This window comes from Mercurialis annua, linkage group LG7 (genome assembly GCF_937616625.2).
Source record: "Mercurialis annua linkage group LG7, ddMerAnnu1.2, whole genome shotgun sequence".
In the NCBI taxonomy this organism is placed as follows: Eukaryota; Viridiplantae; Streptophyta; class Magnoliopsida; order Malpighiales; family Euphorbiaceae; genus Mercurialis; species Mercurialis annua.
The window spans coordinates 11568067-11583066 of NC_065576.1; the positions used below are offsets into that span (position 1 = coordinate 11568067).

At 28.1% G+C, this 15000-nt stretch overlaps 1 protein-coding gene across 2 annotated transcripts; it reads left to right on the forward strand.

Annotated features, from left to right (window-relative positions):
* The first annotated feature begins 7103 nt into the window (after positions 1-7103).
* On the forward strand, positions 7104-11601 carry LOC126654551 (probable WRKY transcription factor 13). Of its 2 annotated transcripts, XM_050348456.2 has the most exons (4): positions 7105-7403; positions 7491-7593; positions 7902-8126; positions 11255-11601. In XM_050348456.2, exons 1-4 carry the CDS (start codon positions 7283-7285, stop codon positions 11424-11426), a joined length of 621 nt encoding a protein of 206 aa, XP_050204413.1. In that variant the 5' UTR covers positions 7105-7282; the 3' UTR covers positions 11427-11601. The 2 variants fall into 2 exon arrangements, with proteins under 2 accessions (XP_050204412.1, XP_050204413.1); XM_050348455.2 differs by having other exon boundaries at positions 7104-7593.
* Positions 11602-15000: the final 3399 nt, after the last annotated feature.

The following is a 15000-nucleotide window of genomic DNA, read 5'->3' on the forward strand; positions in this document are numbered from 1 at the left end:
TTAGTATAAAAAGATTGTTGATTAGAGTTTTATCCGTTATAATACGTTGTCCCAACAATAATTTTCGATTACATCATATTATTAATATTCGCCTCCCTCAATATTATTTCTTAACTACGTCACAATATATATAAATAGAATTATTTTATTTTAGTTAAATGTTCCATTTCTAAAAATTATTTTTTACACTCAGTTGATTCTATAATTATTAGGTTTAAATTACTGAGCGGATCTACTTAGGGCGTACAATAGATAGTTTATGTAGTTGTCTATAATCATTTGTTCTTTTAAAATTTTAAGATAATTTTAACTATTATATTTCAAATTTATCCCTTTTTAATAATGACTTTATGATTCAATTTATAAAGTATTCATAATTAAAAATTTATATTAGTTTTTATATTTTTTTTGACAATCAAATAATCTTCTATTAATATCAAGCAATTATAAGTGTAAAAATTTAACCGTTTCTAATTACCTAACATGAAACAAAATAAAAAAATTAATTTGCATATTGCCTTATACTTATTAGATAGGATAAAAATTATATCACTATATCTTTACGGCTAATGAAGATGTCCAGAATTCACCATTACTTAGATTCACTTATGAATGATAATTAAAATCAAATCTCTACAGCATTTCATAAAATGTTTACCTTGTTAGTTTTTACCACTTGTCTATGAATATTTACCATCTAATGTTTTCTTATATTAATTTGTTTAACCCTCATTTGCTAATTGTTTTTCTACTAAATGAATTTAATCATTTTTTCCAAGCTTAACCCAAGTACAAGAAAAACATAATTAGGTGGTAATTATAAGTTAAAAAGATAAATGATACCCAATGGCCTAAATTGGTGCAAATGCAAACAATGTGATGATAACTAAGCCATGACCCAATATTCATATTTAACTCAAAAAAGATATAAAAGAGATACCAAACACAATTCTTATGATTAATTGAAGAGATGATAACATCATAATAGGTTGGTTTGGAATTTGAGAAGTGGTGGGTAGAGAGAGAATTTCCGGTAGCTCCGAATTAATAAATTCAATTTGGCTCACTTTAACGTCGTTGGATATTAATCGAAAATGTAAGTGAATTGATAAAACGCTCTTATAATTTAAGTAGAATTGTGCAGATTTGAACTATTTTTTTATATACAACCTTTTAATATTTAAAATATTAAAGCAAATTCTCTTGTAAAGATTTTATCCTGTTCGAACAGAGATTAGTTAAAGATTTTTGAAAGTACCGTTTAATAATTACAATCTGTCTAAGACACTTTGTTTTTATTAAAAAAAATTATTTAGATGTGAATTTGTGAAATCTATTTTTAATTTATTTTTGAAATAAACTAAATGGATTGATTCGATTTTTAGTGTAAAATATTTAAATTTTTATTAATTCAATCCGATTTAAATTTAACTTAATATAATTCATTTTAATCTAAATGCACTACCCCTAATGTAGGGTTGGATGGGAGGAGGATGGGGACATAGAAATAGACATTAGAATAATAGAAAAGCAAATGAAAAGTGTTGTAATAAAAAGGAAATTTGAGAAAGGTAAAGAGCTTTTTATAATAATAATAATTAATATAATTATGATTATTTTTGTATGCAAAAAAGTCAAATAGAGGGTATTACTATTACATTGATCATAATGATAACATCCCTTCACCGCCGATAGAGAAAAAAAGAAGGGCGAGATTTGCACCCAAGATTTATCATCATTGCTCCACATCTCTCTTTTATTATTATCTAAACAAACCCTAAGAATAAATTCACCAAAAACCAAGATGATGTAGGGAGCGGGCCAATCCAAGGTGTCTATAACCACTAACTTTTCAGTAAATTTTTTTATATGATTTTAATTATTATTAATTCTCTGAATTTGAAATTACTCTTCTTCTATCAATTTTAAGAGCAAAAGAGAAGTATTAATGATAGAATAGTAATTTTTCAAAAATTAACAAATTACCTAAATTCATAAAAAGAATGTTAATCCTAATTAAAAGACGAAACGTTTGCGGATTTTGTCAGTTATAACCAAACCTTTTAAAATCAGCTAGTTTAACCCATTTGAAATATTTAAAAGAATTTTTAACCTTTCGTAAAACGAACAATTTTTTTTTCTATTCGTGGGCTAAACTAGCCAATAATTATGGACAAAAATTGAGGGTGAATTGGAATTTACCTGGGGACAGAAATATCAGATTCTTCAATTCGATTTCTTTGATTCATTCTAGGAATAACTTAATTACCGAGATTATGGTTGATAATGTCTCTTATTATTCTAAGTGATGTCAAAGAGTAGGTTTTTTTTATTTTATAAGAAGTTATTTAGAAAGAATACTAGACTTCCTTTCTTTCTAGATAGTCTATTGATTTATTCTCTTTCTGATGTTCAGTCTACGATTTTGACTGTTGTTTTTTTCGGAGCAGGAGATTTTTTTAGACTTTATTTAGCTGTATCTTGAATCCGAATCTAATTTGGTGTTTTATTTGTCATTGTTCTTTTATTTGGAAATTCTGCTACTTTAGTTTTGGCAAAACTGTGATATTGTTTACCTTTCTCCATCTTCGATTCATCTTTTTCAATTTTGGGACTTCCTTTTCGCATTTTTCTTATACATATGTAGTCTTGTTTGGTTATTCGGCATTTGGGAGTTTTAGAAAACTCAAAACAATAAAGTGTTCAATAGTGCTTCGCATATGAGTTTCTTGCTTATTTGTGTGTTTGTGATGGTTCAGTTTTTTTCTTCTTCCCACTCGCATTTTCCATATTTTGTGATCTCCTTTATTTAATCTATTTGTAGGTTTTTTTATCTCCAATTCTTGTGTTGGAACTTAATTTAAATTATCATTTATTCAAAATAAAATAAAATATAGGAGAAGTATGGTAACTTTTCTTGTTGATATGTTAGCATTCTAGTCTCTTACTTATTTAAATTTAAGTTTCCAAATACTTTTATTATAAAAAGATTTTTTACATCCATAAAAAATACTATAAAATAATTATGAGTCTCTTTTCATTGAAATTCTTTGGAGTCGTCCATAGTGACAAAAGAGTGAGCAGAAATTTTCATTCAATCTGGCAGAAAAATTAAAACATCTGCATATTTTAATTTATTTAAACATATGCTCCTCAATATCCCATTTGTCCTCTATTGTTGACCTCCACAAAGCTTAATTCCTTTTCATTCACACAACATTTTTATGCTTTTTATGTCAAACAGTAACATATATTTTGTTGCACTGTACATACCACTTCAAAAGTTAGGAACCTCAACTTCACATGAATTTGTGTGATTACATATCAACAAAGATTTACTTTTTCACTTAAATTTGAAATATAAGATTAAATAAGGTGAATTTTTTAATTTAAATAAAAACTTCATGAATATAAATATTTTAAATGAAAATATTTTAAAATAAATATTTGAATCATTTTATTTCTTTAATTTTAACTTTATTCAATAATTTTTTTAATACATAAGCTCAAACTTATATGTAGTATTTTCTGTCAGCGCAACTAAAAAACTCAAATTAACTAACATGTGAATTTTACTAACGGGAAAATGGATTTTTTGTTTAAAGTCATAAATTTATTCTTAACTGGTATTTTGTTCAAATTGAGTTAATATTGGAATACATCATAAATCGACTTTTTTTAAAAATATTAATAAACTAAAACAAACTGAGCAATTGATCTAACTTGAATCAAAATAAAATAAAATAAAAACTAAATTTAAGAATAAAATTTTAACAATGCAATACCCAGAAAATTCAAGTGTTGCAATTTTTTTGAGCACTATTACATTTACTAGTTTTATTTTTATCTTTATATATTTTAAATATACTTCAATTTATATGACCATAACTTCGATAAACAAAAAATTTGCAACCGAAGAAACACTAAACGGTCTTCAATGCATCAAAAATCGACTAAGAGCACACAAACTAAAATTATTTAAAAAACCCATAAAACACACTAAAACACTAAGAGATCTTCATAGCAAATAATTGTTTTTTAAAAAAGAAAAAGCACAAAATTTGGGAGAGTTTAGTTTATTTGAAATAGAGATTATTATCCCATCACCCTTGAAAATCATGCGGTGTTAAATTTGAGAGGGTTTAGTCGAGAGGTTTTGATGAAAAAAAAACTACCATGATAAACTCAAGTGGCATATAATTTATTTTGAATCTCCTCAAAATTGATATTTGGAATTGGCTTGCTCACTATTTAAGCGCAAAGCTTTTCATTTTTATCAATTAAAATTAAAGCTTTTTTACTTTTTATAATTATATTTAAAATTTTAAAATTTATCATACTTAAATTTTAGTTTCAGTTTGAGTATAAAATTATTTAGTGAAAACAATCCCAAAATAATTTCAGGAAAACTGATGCAGAATAATAACTATCCAAGATATTGAATTTTTTTCTTACAAAGATACTAAAATAAAAAACACTGGAAATAAATCACAAGTAAATAGAAAATGGTATATTTTTGGTTTACTTTTTTACGATATTAGTATGCCGAAAATACTATAAAAATAAAATTAAATAAAAAAAACCACACACACGAAAAGAGACACCTAATAAACACTTAAAATATATACTAAAAAACACTAAAAAGACACTTAATAATACCTAAAAGATACTTATAAAACTCTCATATTATACAGTAAACTGAGTCAACAGTCTACTGGTCAACATTGAACATATTACGTGTTGACCGAAAAAATTTCCGACTAAACTTCGGCGACTGGTCACAGGTGTAGTTATGATGTTTTATAGTGTTTCTAGCATTTTTCTTAAATGATGTGTTTTCATAAATAAAAATTTTAAAAATATATTTTAAATAGTCAAATGTTAAATGTAATTTTTTAAAACCCTACGGTATATCTGTATATATACTTTGAAAACTGCTAAATGATATAATTTTCTCAATTATTTTATATGAATATATTAGATACTTCAGACTCTTATAATTTTTTTTTTGATGAATACTGCTATAATAAATTAAGTGAATGAAAAACATGACATAAACACTAAGGGATTCACATTGAATAAATATTGAATTTTATAAAATTAAAAAAGTGATTTTGATTAAAATGAGTGAGATTACATAGGTTAAATTTATACCTAAATTAAAATTTAAAAATAATCATAATCAATTTTTGAAATTGAGATGTAATATAAAAATATAAAAATCCAGTTGTAGTCAGGGGCAGATCCACAGAAGTTAGGAGAGTTGGCCAATCTTCCTCGCCGAATGTTTTTTTTTTTTTTAAAACCCAGATATAAGAGTTTTTTCTTATAAAACTTTTAAAATTGAGATGTAATATAAAAATATAAAAATCTCATTGCAGTCAAGGGCAGATTCAGGGGAGTTAGAAGGGCCAATTCTTCTCGCCGGAAAAAATTGAAAAAAGCAGATATAGGGGTTTTTTCTTGTAATCGTCCGTACAAACCGGTTTGAGGTTTAACCATTAACATTAGTCCATACTATTACATTGTATAATTAAATATATATTAAAAAAATTATAATTTTATTATTATGATTCTTTTATATACAACTTATAATAAAAGTAAACAATTGAAGTAGATAAAAATCCACGTATTTTATATACTTTAATTGTTTAATTTTATTCTTTTATAAGTCAATAACACCGTATTAAACAAACAATAATACTTTTTCAAATTATATAAATAATAATATTTTAATATTATCGATTATTAAAAGAATAAATTAGAAAAACGATAATAATTTAGCTCCATGCATAATATAATAACCAAGGATGAACATAATCCTATTGCATAAAACGCACTTAAGTCTAAATTTTTTTTGATGAAAAATATTAATTTTTAAATTTTTAAACTTTTATTTCTACCTATAACAGATAATTACATATAAGATACATCACTGCTATATTTTCGATGCACTGATATATTTTAAAGAATAAAAATTTCCTACAAATTATGGTTGTAGGAAGTCCTACTATTCTAAGTGTGTCAGCCATCCATTGGCTATAGCTGTACCACTTGAGTGTATACGACTTAGTAAAAAAATTCAACTTTGATCCTTATATTTTTTTATAGATTCTATTATAATTCAATTCTGTCTAACAAAGAGTATCTTTTTATATAACTTTTTAAAAATGGTATATTTTTATTAACACTTTACCACAAATGAAAAATTAAATTAATAATTTATCTTATACATTAATAATTCAATTTTGATTATATTATATTTTAATAATTTTAATTTTATCTTTTGTAATCTTAATGTAATTTTATGAAATTTCAATGAACAAAACTTAAAAATATTTTGAAAGTTAATTAACTATTCTAATTATATTTTTATTTCATTTAATTTATATCATCATAATTTATGTATTAAATTTATTTGATTTAATTATTTAGCCGAAATATAGCTAAGTTAATTTATCAATTAGAAAAATAAAAAAATGCAAGGTCTTAGAAAATAACAAAATTAAATTATTTCTTATATAAAACATTACTATCCTAGTAGAAAATGATAATACATTTATAAATATAAATTCCTTTTTGAGCAAAAAAGTAATTTCCTAAATCTAGGAAAATTTAAGAATTTTTTTTATGGGAAAAAAAATAAGAATTAAAATGTAATCTATAGTATAATGAAAATATTAAAGAAATTTTGTAGTCAAATTTAATATATTAAAGAATTCAACATAAATAGTGATACGATATATTTTAAAAAGGCTGATAAACTATGAGACTAATATTGCAATTTTTCCTTAAAACTTGAAATACCTGATGCCACATATGCAGCAGCCTATCAACAATAGCCACATCAAGGAGTTGTAGGACTTCCTGCAACTTTGGTTTGCAGGAAAATTTTGTTCTATTTTAAATTCTTTTATGATATAAAACATATAAAGTAAAAAAGTTATATAAAAGGAAAACACAAAGCATTTAAAAATAAAATAAAAATTAGAAAAATATATAAATTTTAGAATTTTGACAGGTTTTAAATTTTTTAATACTTTCTCAAAACTTTTAAAGCCACTTTTTCATTTTTAACATAGAGATCTCTATGGGGAAAAGAGAGAAAGAAAGTGGTTGGTTATATTTATAGGTTTATTGGTATTGGGTTACTGTCATATATATATATCTTAGTTATTCTCTTTGCTCATCTTCCTTATTCCATCTGTTTTCAATCTTGAACAAGTCTTTGTTTTGCCTTGTAAAGATCATACCTAGAAGAGCCAAGTCCTTTGAAAAAGAAATGGCAGCCACTTCTGAATCCATGGCAAATCAAGGATTGTTTGAGGAACAAGTTATGGCAGCCTCTACTCAGATGGGTTTCTTTCCTTTTCCTCATCAAAACATGAATTTTCCTCAATTGGGTAGTTGCCATCAATCTTTTTTGAAAGGTTTGAGTACTTCTATACCTTCACTTGCAGTTCATCATGCACCTTCTTCTTTTTCCACAGCTAATCTATCAGAAACCCTAATCTCATCATCATCATCATCCTCTACTACTGCTGCTGTTACAAACCCTAGTCTCTCTTTGCAAAGATCTAGAGCAAATCTATGGTAATCATGCAATCACCTTCTTTTGCAGTTTTTTCTCTCTCTTCTTGCTTTTCTTTCTTATCACTTATTAGTTTAAGTACTTATTTGTTTTAATCTGGTGTTGGATTTATAACATTTTAGAACTGATCTGATGTTTAATATATGAACTATTTGTTTCGGAAATGTGTCAAACATTTGATGTTTCGGACACGATACTTTATCTTTTTTTACATACGAAACCTTAAAATAACACGGTTCGATCATGTCCATGTCCGTGTCCGTGCTATATCTAGCATATAACTAATGGATTTTATGGAATTTTTTTTCAGGGGATGGGGAGAGGTAAATGAATATATAACCCACAAAAGAAATAGCACTGGAGAGGATCATAATTTAGGGGTTTCTACAATGAAAATGAAGAAAATAAAAGCAAGGAGAAAGATTAGAGAGCCTAGGTTTTGCTTCAAGACAATGAGTGATATAGATGTTCTTGATGATGGTTACAAATGGAGAAAATATGGCCAAAAAGTTGTCAAGAACACACTACATCCCAGGTTAGCAATTCTTTTTTTTTCTTTTTCAAATTTATAGTGTTTCAATTCTTATACATATTGGATTGTAATTTGTAGTTGTTGCTGTAGGGTACCCTATAAACACATGCTATGTTACTATACCTCTTTTCTGTCATTTTTCATTATTATCTTTGATATCATTATTGGTGTTATAGGCTTTTACAGACTTGGGTGCAGGAGATTTTAATGGATAAATATATTGTGAGTATATGTGAGGTGATTGAGTTTTAATCATTATTTGATAACAAAATTTAATATTTTGGAAGTGGCCAAAAAGAAGTCATAATTATAGCTTTTAAAAGCCAAAATCACAATTGTAAAAAAAGGAAAAGGAAAAGTTATAACAATTGATCAATCATAATGTCTTATGCAAAGCTAAATTATAACTTGAATTTGATCTATGGAAGTGATTAGACAAATAATAAGGTAAATAATTCTTGATCTATGGAAGTTATTAGACTCAAATGGAGTGATTCGACCCATCATTTACAAGCAGAAATGACAATTCATGCATGGATCTAGTTAGAAGTATTCATTGTAATGTGTTTATAAAGTCATTTTCTTGTGCATGTAAAATGTAGACATCTAAATTTTTTTAGATGGATGGAAATGTTTTTAATAGACAGAAAAGGTAGATGTAATTAAAATAAACTTCTATGAGCATGCATTTTGTGAAAGTATCAAGGTCAATAAATGAAATTTTTATTTCATGATCAAGTTCATTAAACTAAAGTTTAATTTATGGAGAGATTATTTTTAAAAAATAATAGTAGGGTTTGTAGTGAATTCAGAGATAGAGGGAGGTTAAATCCGGGTGGTTGAAAGATCAGAGGTGAACTAGAAGTTAAATCCGGGCTAAAAAATTCTGGATCCGCCACTGATTGAGATATAGAAAGATATATCAAGCATATCTAGGTTAAATATGGAGAGCTGCAAACAATTAAATGTTCAGACAAGGAAAAAGCAACCGAAAATAAATTTTCGACTCGAGTAGATCTTTGAAAATCTTGTGATGGAATGAATGCGAAGATAAAATTAGATGGCATGATTTACAATAGTAAGATTTGAAGGTCCATGCATATATGTTTTAAAGCAGTTTTGTCTCGGCTAGGAATTGTGTTCTTCATTTGTTAGTATAAGAAGAGTATAAAAAGTGGATGAAAATTCTACAGCAATGATTTCAGCTTTTTGAATTTGTAAATTTTGCATAATTATACACGATTTGTTTTGTGCATTGCTTATAGTATTTCTTTGTTGTGAGCATGAGTGGATGAACATAGGCAAAGTCAAAAAGTGAACATCCAACTAGAGACTATATATACTTGGTTTAGTTAAGAGTTTCAACCATGGTCTATGTATCATTTAGTTTTAAAAACTCTTCTTCTACTATAAAGTAGGAAATTTATAAGGTTACTTTTAATATTAATATTATTGATAAGTAACAATTAGTATTCTTAGCTCAAGCTACGGTCTAGGGATGATAAAATTATAGTTGCAGCTTGTCTAACAATTTGAGGTTGTGGATGAAATTTATCTATTCATAATTTTGATATTTTTTCTTTCATATATACCACGATTTTTAAATCTTATCAGTTTGATCCATCATCGTTTAAATCTTTGTCAAATAAACTCACGACTTATTTGGAGCTAACATGACGAGAGGCTGTATAGGCCACATGCGATAAATTTTATACATGTAAACGAAAAACATTGCTTCACATTAGCTCAAAATGAGTCTTGGATAAAGTTCGCAAAGATAATAGATCAAATTGGCAAGATTTAAAAATTGTGTTATATTTGGTAGAAACATAAAAGTTGTGTAGAAATATTCATTTTACCTTTAATTATTTTGATATTGTATCAGTCTTTATGGTCAAAAAGTCTGGTTAGAGTTCAATTCTTAACAATCTTCATTTACATAGTCAAAATATATGAGACAGAAGGTAAAATGAGTTTATTTACACTTCAAATCTAATTGATATTAGCGTGTGGATAATAGTAGAAATTAAAAAAATTGTTATTAAAGTCTCGAATAGTTTAAACTTTTAGATTAATTAATTATTTGCCAATATGAATAACTCAACTGAAATGCAAAAGCTGACCCAAACACTACTTTTAACTGTTTGAAAATTTTAAAAGAAAAAAAGACAATAACTTACATTTTCATGATAGTTTGATGCCTTTTACAGTGTTGTGACCCAAAAATTCTTTTCTCAATAGTAACAATTTTGTACACATATGGCATGAAACAAGTGCTGTCTAGCAGCAGGTCAGTCTCTTCAATCTTCATAAATTCTGCCATGTTGTAGTTTTGCTGCAATCTACATCAAGAGATTGTAGATTCGAACCACGTCTCAGCAACTAACAAACTAATAATTAAGACTTTAATGAGTCAATTACCATCTTAGACGAAAAAAAAACCTTCTACTTATTGATAATTAAAATATTAATTGTAAAAAATTACCAAACTATACATTTTTTACAAAATGGTTATCCAACTATAAAAATTTACAAAAACGTTATTAAACTGTAGCTTTTTTATAAAATGGTTACCGGATTATAGATGTGGATAAGGAAAAAATATATAACCATGCAACAAGCCGGTAGTCGTTTTGTGAAAGAGTTATAGTTTGATTACCGTTTTGTAAAGAAACTATAGTTGTGCAACTCTTTTATAATTTTTTATAGTTCGGTAACCTTTTTGTAAAAAATAATAGTTTGATAATTGTTTTGCAATTTTTTATAATTCGCCAACCATTTTGAAGGAAAAAAAATATAATTTGATAACCTCAAAAATATTCAATACAGTTAAAATCAAAATAATTTTATTTAAATCCTTTTTTTTTATTTGGTATTGCTCTTAATTTTCTTTTATATTTGAAATTACTATTTTGTTTTCTCAATTTTGATAACTCATTGTTTCTCTTGTAACTTCTACGTATCAAATAACTGAAATCGGGACAAGGATCATAACACTTTCATTTAAATTATTTTCATGTTAATGTCATGTTCCTGGATCTATAAATAAAAATATGGAGTCTTATACATTTGCAACTAAAAATTGCAATGGCAGCTTATAAAAAACATTAGTTGATGCAATTTTAATGCAGGAGCTATTATCGTTGTACACAAGATAGCTGCCGAGTAAAGAAACGAGTAGAGAGACTAGCGGAAGATCCAAGAATGGTGATAACGACATATGAAGGTAGACACGTACATTCTCCATCACACGATCTTGAAGAATCACAAGCTCAAACGCAGCTCAACAACTTCTTTTTCTAGGTATAAACTAAGCTGGTTGTGTTCCTTCCTTATAAAAATTTGCAGCTTAGTTTGCAGCTTAATTTGCTTCTTGTGCATCAGCTTTTATATAGCATGTGTATTTGCTAAACATAATACAATGCTGCTGAAATATTAATTCAGTGTGTACATGGCCCCTTTTCTAAGCCTTCCTGCATGCATGCTGTTACACTTCATAATAAATTCAAATTTTAGTTTTCGGTTCGAAAGAATTGTAATATGTGATTCACTGATACGGGTATGGGGAACGGAAAATTGAAATATTTAAAAAAAATATATATATTTCTACTTATATAGAAAGTTTATTAATGCAAAAGGCAAAACCCATGCTAAGGCCCCTCTACTATATCATTTTTATTCGATAAGCCCCTACTCCAAAATTGCTCACGTCTGGGTCCCTTTACTTTCAAAAATCGCATTTATACACCCTCAAACTGACGGAAAAGTGGCAAGTGAAATTCACTCTCCGTTATTTAACAGAAAATATTGACGTGGCATTGCTTTTCATATATTAAGATCTACATGGCATCAATTTTGAGGACTTTTTTCATTACGAAAATACAACTTGATAAAAAAGTGTAAAACAAAATATATATGATAGTAAACATGTCATTTTGCCATCATCTTCTTTATTTGGCATGTCACTATGTTATTTTCAGAGACTGCCAAAATTAAACCCATGAACGCCAAGCTCACCAACTTTTCTAGCTCTCTCTGCAACAACCCACATCTTTAAGCAATTAAATTTGATAAAAATACTCAAAAAGCCATATTTTAACAGATTTTATAGTCTAAAAGTTACCAGTAAATTTTCATATTGAGATCCACTAAAATGTAATATGGCAATAGTGCTCCATATTACATAGCTCAAGAACGAAACCACAAAACCTAGTTAAAGAAAGTATGAAGAAAACCTAAAATAATTCTAAGTTGCCATCAAACCCATATAGCACAATGTTAAAAGATTGAAGGTTTATATGTAGACGAAAACAAGAAAAAAAATTTAGAGTGAGAGAGAAGATGGGTTGGATTATGGGTTTCACGGGAATTTGATGAATTGGGTGGGCATAGAATAAAAAGAGAAAAATAAAAGGTTTTATATGAACTGAATTTTATGGGGATTTAAAGGAAATTGTAGTTTTTGGGGAAAAAGATGAAGTGGAGAAGACGAATAAAACTCAATGTTTTATGTGAAATTCAATTTTAGAAAAAACAAGGAAAAACTTCTTTATAGGCCGGGTAATTGATTATGGGGTCACCAAACTTACCCAATCTAACAAAAAGGTCAATGAACTAAAAAACGCTATAAAGTGCTCTTTGAACTTTCATTTTTGAATCACAAGGAGGTCACTTAATGAATTCCGGTCAAATTAATCCAATGTGGCAGCCGGAATTTATTTAAACCAAGCCACATCACCTTGAAAAAATCAATTTATACCCTTCAATTTTCCACATAAATTTTATAACAAAAAATAATTTTCTTTTTTACAATTCCACCATCTCCTACCCATCTCCAACCACCCCCACCACTGCCTCACAACCACCCGCCGTCGCCTTTCGTCTCGGTGTGAACCCAGACGAAGAAATTTTCTTCGTCTGGGTGTGAACCCAGACGAAGATCTTTGTATGGGTTCACACCCAGACGAAGAAACTCGTCTGGATGTGAACCCAGACGATGAATTTTCGTTTGGGTTCACACCCAGGCGAAGAAACTCAGCAAAGAGGGGAGGGTTTGGTGGGTAGGTGTGGTGGGGGCTGGTGGAGGTGGAAGGAGATGAAAATGTAGGGTAGAAGATGATAAAAATATAAATAAAATTAAGAATTTTTATTTTAAATATTATCTACAAAGTTTAGGGATGAATTGAGTAGTTTTCAAGTAATGTGGTCCAATAGGTGGCAGCGAGGTGGAGAAGAGAGAGGGGGTTCAACAGATCTGATGTCCACTGATAGGAGAACTTTATTCGGTTTTTATCACATTTAGTATTTATTTTATACATTATTTGGCATTTTTATGTTTGATAGTGTTTGTTAGTGTTTCAGTGAAAATTAGGTGAAAATCGAGTATTTGGAGCTAATTAATGATGAATTGAGCGTTGGAGTAAAAGCGTAGCTTGCGGACGAAGAAATTAACATCATAAAGAAAGGTTCAAACGGAATCTTATTATTTTCGAACGAACCTTGTGCAGTAAAAGGATGTTTCCGTTCGAAAAACATAATTCTCGAACGGGAACCATGAAGAAAAAGGATGAGTCTCGAACGAGAAAGCCATTCTCGAACGAGAATCAAGAGAAAATAGGGAGGGTTCGTTCGAAACCTTGAGATTTTGGCTTAATTCCTGAACGAGAATCAGAGGTACGAACGAGAAAGAGCTGAAGTTTGCCTAATCAGAATTGCACTTGGACTTAATCTTCTTTTCCGACTCCAACCGAAACTCCTATTTCAAAATCGATTCGTAAATCGACTTAGAAGATTCTAGAGCTTCCTCCACTATATAAAGACCTTGTAATAGACTAGTTTTAATAATTAGAATACATTAGTTATATTTTCGTTCTCTTAAAATAGCGTTTTAGCTTCTGTTTCCCAGCAGTTTATAAGTAGTTTATTATTAGTTTCTGCAAAGAACGATTGTGAAAATTTCAAGTTTAATCTAGACGATTCTTCCGAAATTGACAACTCCGGTATCTATTGTTCTAATTATGTTTAATTCTTCATCTTCTTCTTTGTTTAATTTAAGTTTAAGCATGAGTAACTAAATCCTTTGTTCGGGGATTGATATGAACACTTAGATTAGTTTTTGAATTGGATTAGGATTTATTAAGTGAGTAAAATTGTGTTTTAATTACGAAGATTGATGCTTGAATTAATTTGATCGCTTAGTTCATGATTTTGTGTTTAATTAACTAATTAAGAGATTGTTAATTAAATAGACATAGGTAATTAAAAACTTAGAAGAAAACGCCGTGAGAGCGGGTTGGAATTTAGGTAGTCGTTGAATTTGCTTCATAATTACAATTTAGTTCTTTAATTCAATTTTAATATTGTGAGAGCAAGTTAATAATTGATTAGTTAATTAGGTTGTGATTTATTTGAATCTTTGAGGCTTGAGAGAGCGAGATTCGGTGCATTAGAATAGCTCGATTCACAATAAAATCACTAAATAAGTTTTAATCCATTCTTTTACTAGTTTATTTGGAATTATCAATCCTTGAGCTTTTTGCCATTATTGTTTAAACCTCAATTTATTTGTTTAATTTCAGATTTTTAGTTTAATTACTTGAGTTAATTTAAGTTAGATTTTATTTAGTTTACACAAATCCATTTATTTTTCTACTAGCCAATTAAAGAATATTAGAAATTAGTTGTTTAATTCATTGTTCCTTGTGGGATCGATACTTGGTCTTCCAAGTTATATTACTTGAGCGATATCGTAGGAAAAAATAGGACGGAAAGGGGCCGGTGACATCCATGTGATTAGGACTGTGCATCGGTCGGTTCGGTTCGGTTCGGTTTTGAATATTAAGAAACCGATGATACCGAATTACAGGAGTGAAACAAA

Coding starts and splice junctions, on each gene's coding strand:
- LOC126654551 (XM_050348455.2), top strand. CDS start 7,283: ATGGCAGCCACTTCTGAATCCATGGCAAATCAAGGATTGTTTGAGGAA. Junction 7,594..7,901: donor AGATCTAGAGCAAATCTATG/GTAATCATGCAA, acceptor ATTTTTTTTCAG/GGGATGGGGAGAGGTAAATG. Junction 8,127..11,254: donor AAGAACACACTACATCCCAG/GTTAGCAATTCT, acceptor ATTTTAATGCAG/GAGCTATTATCGTTGTACAC.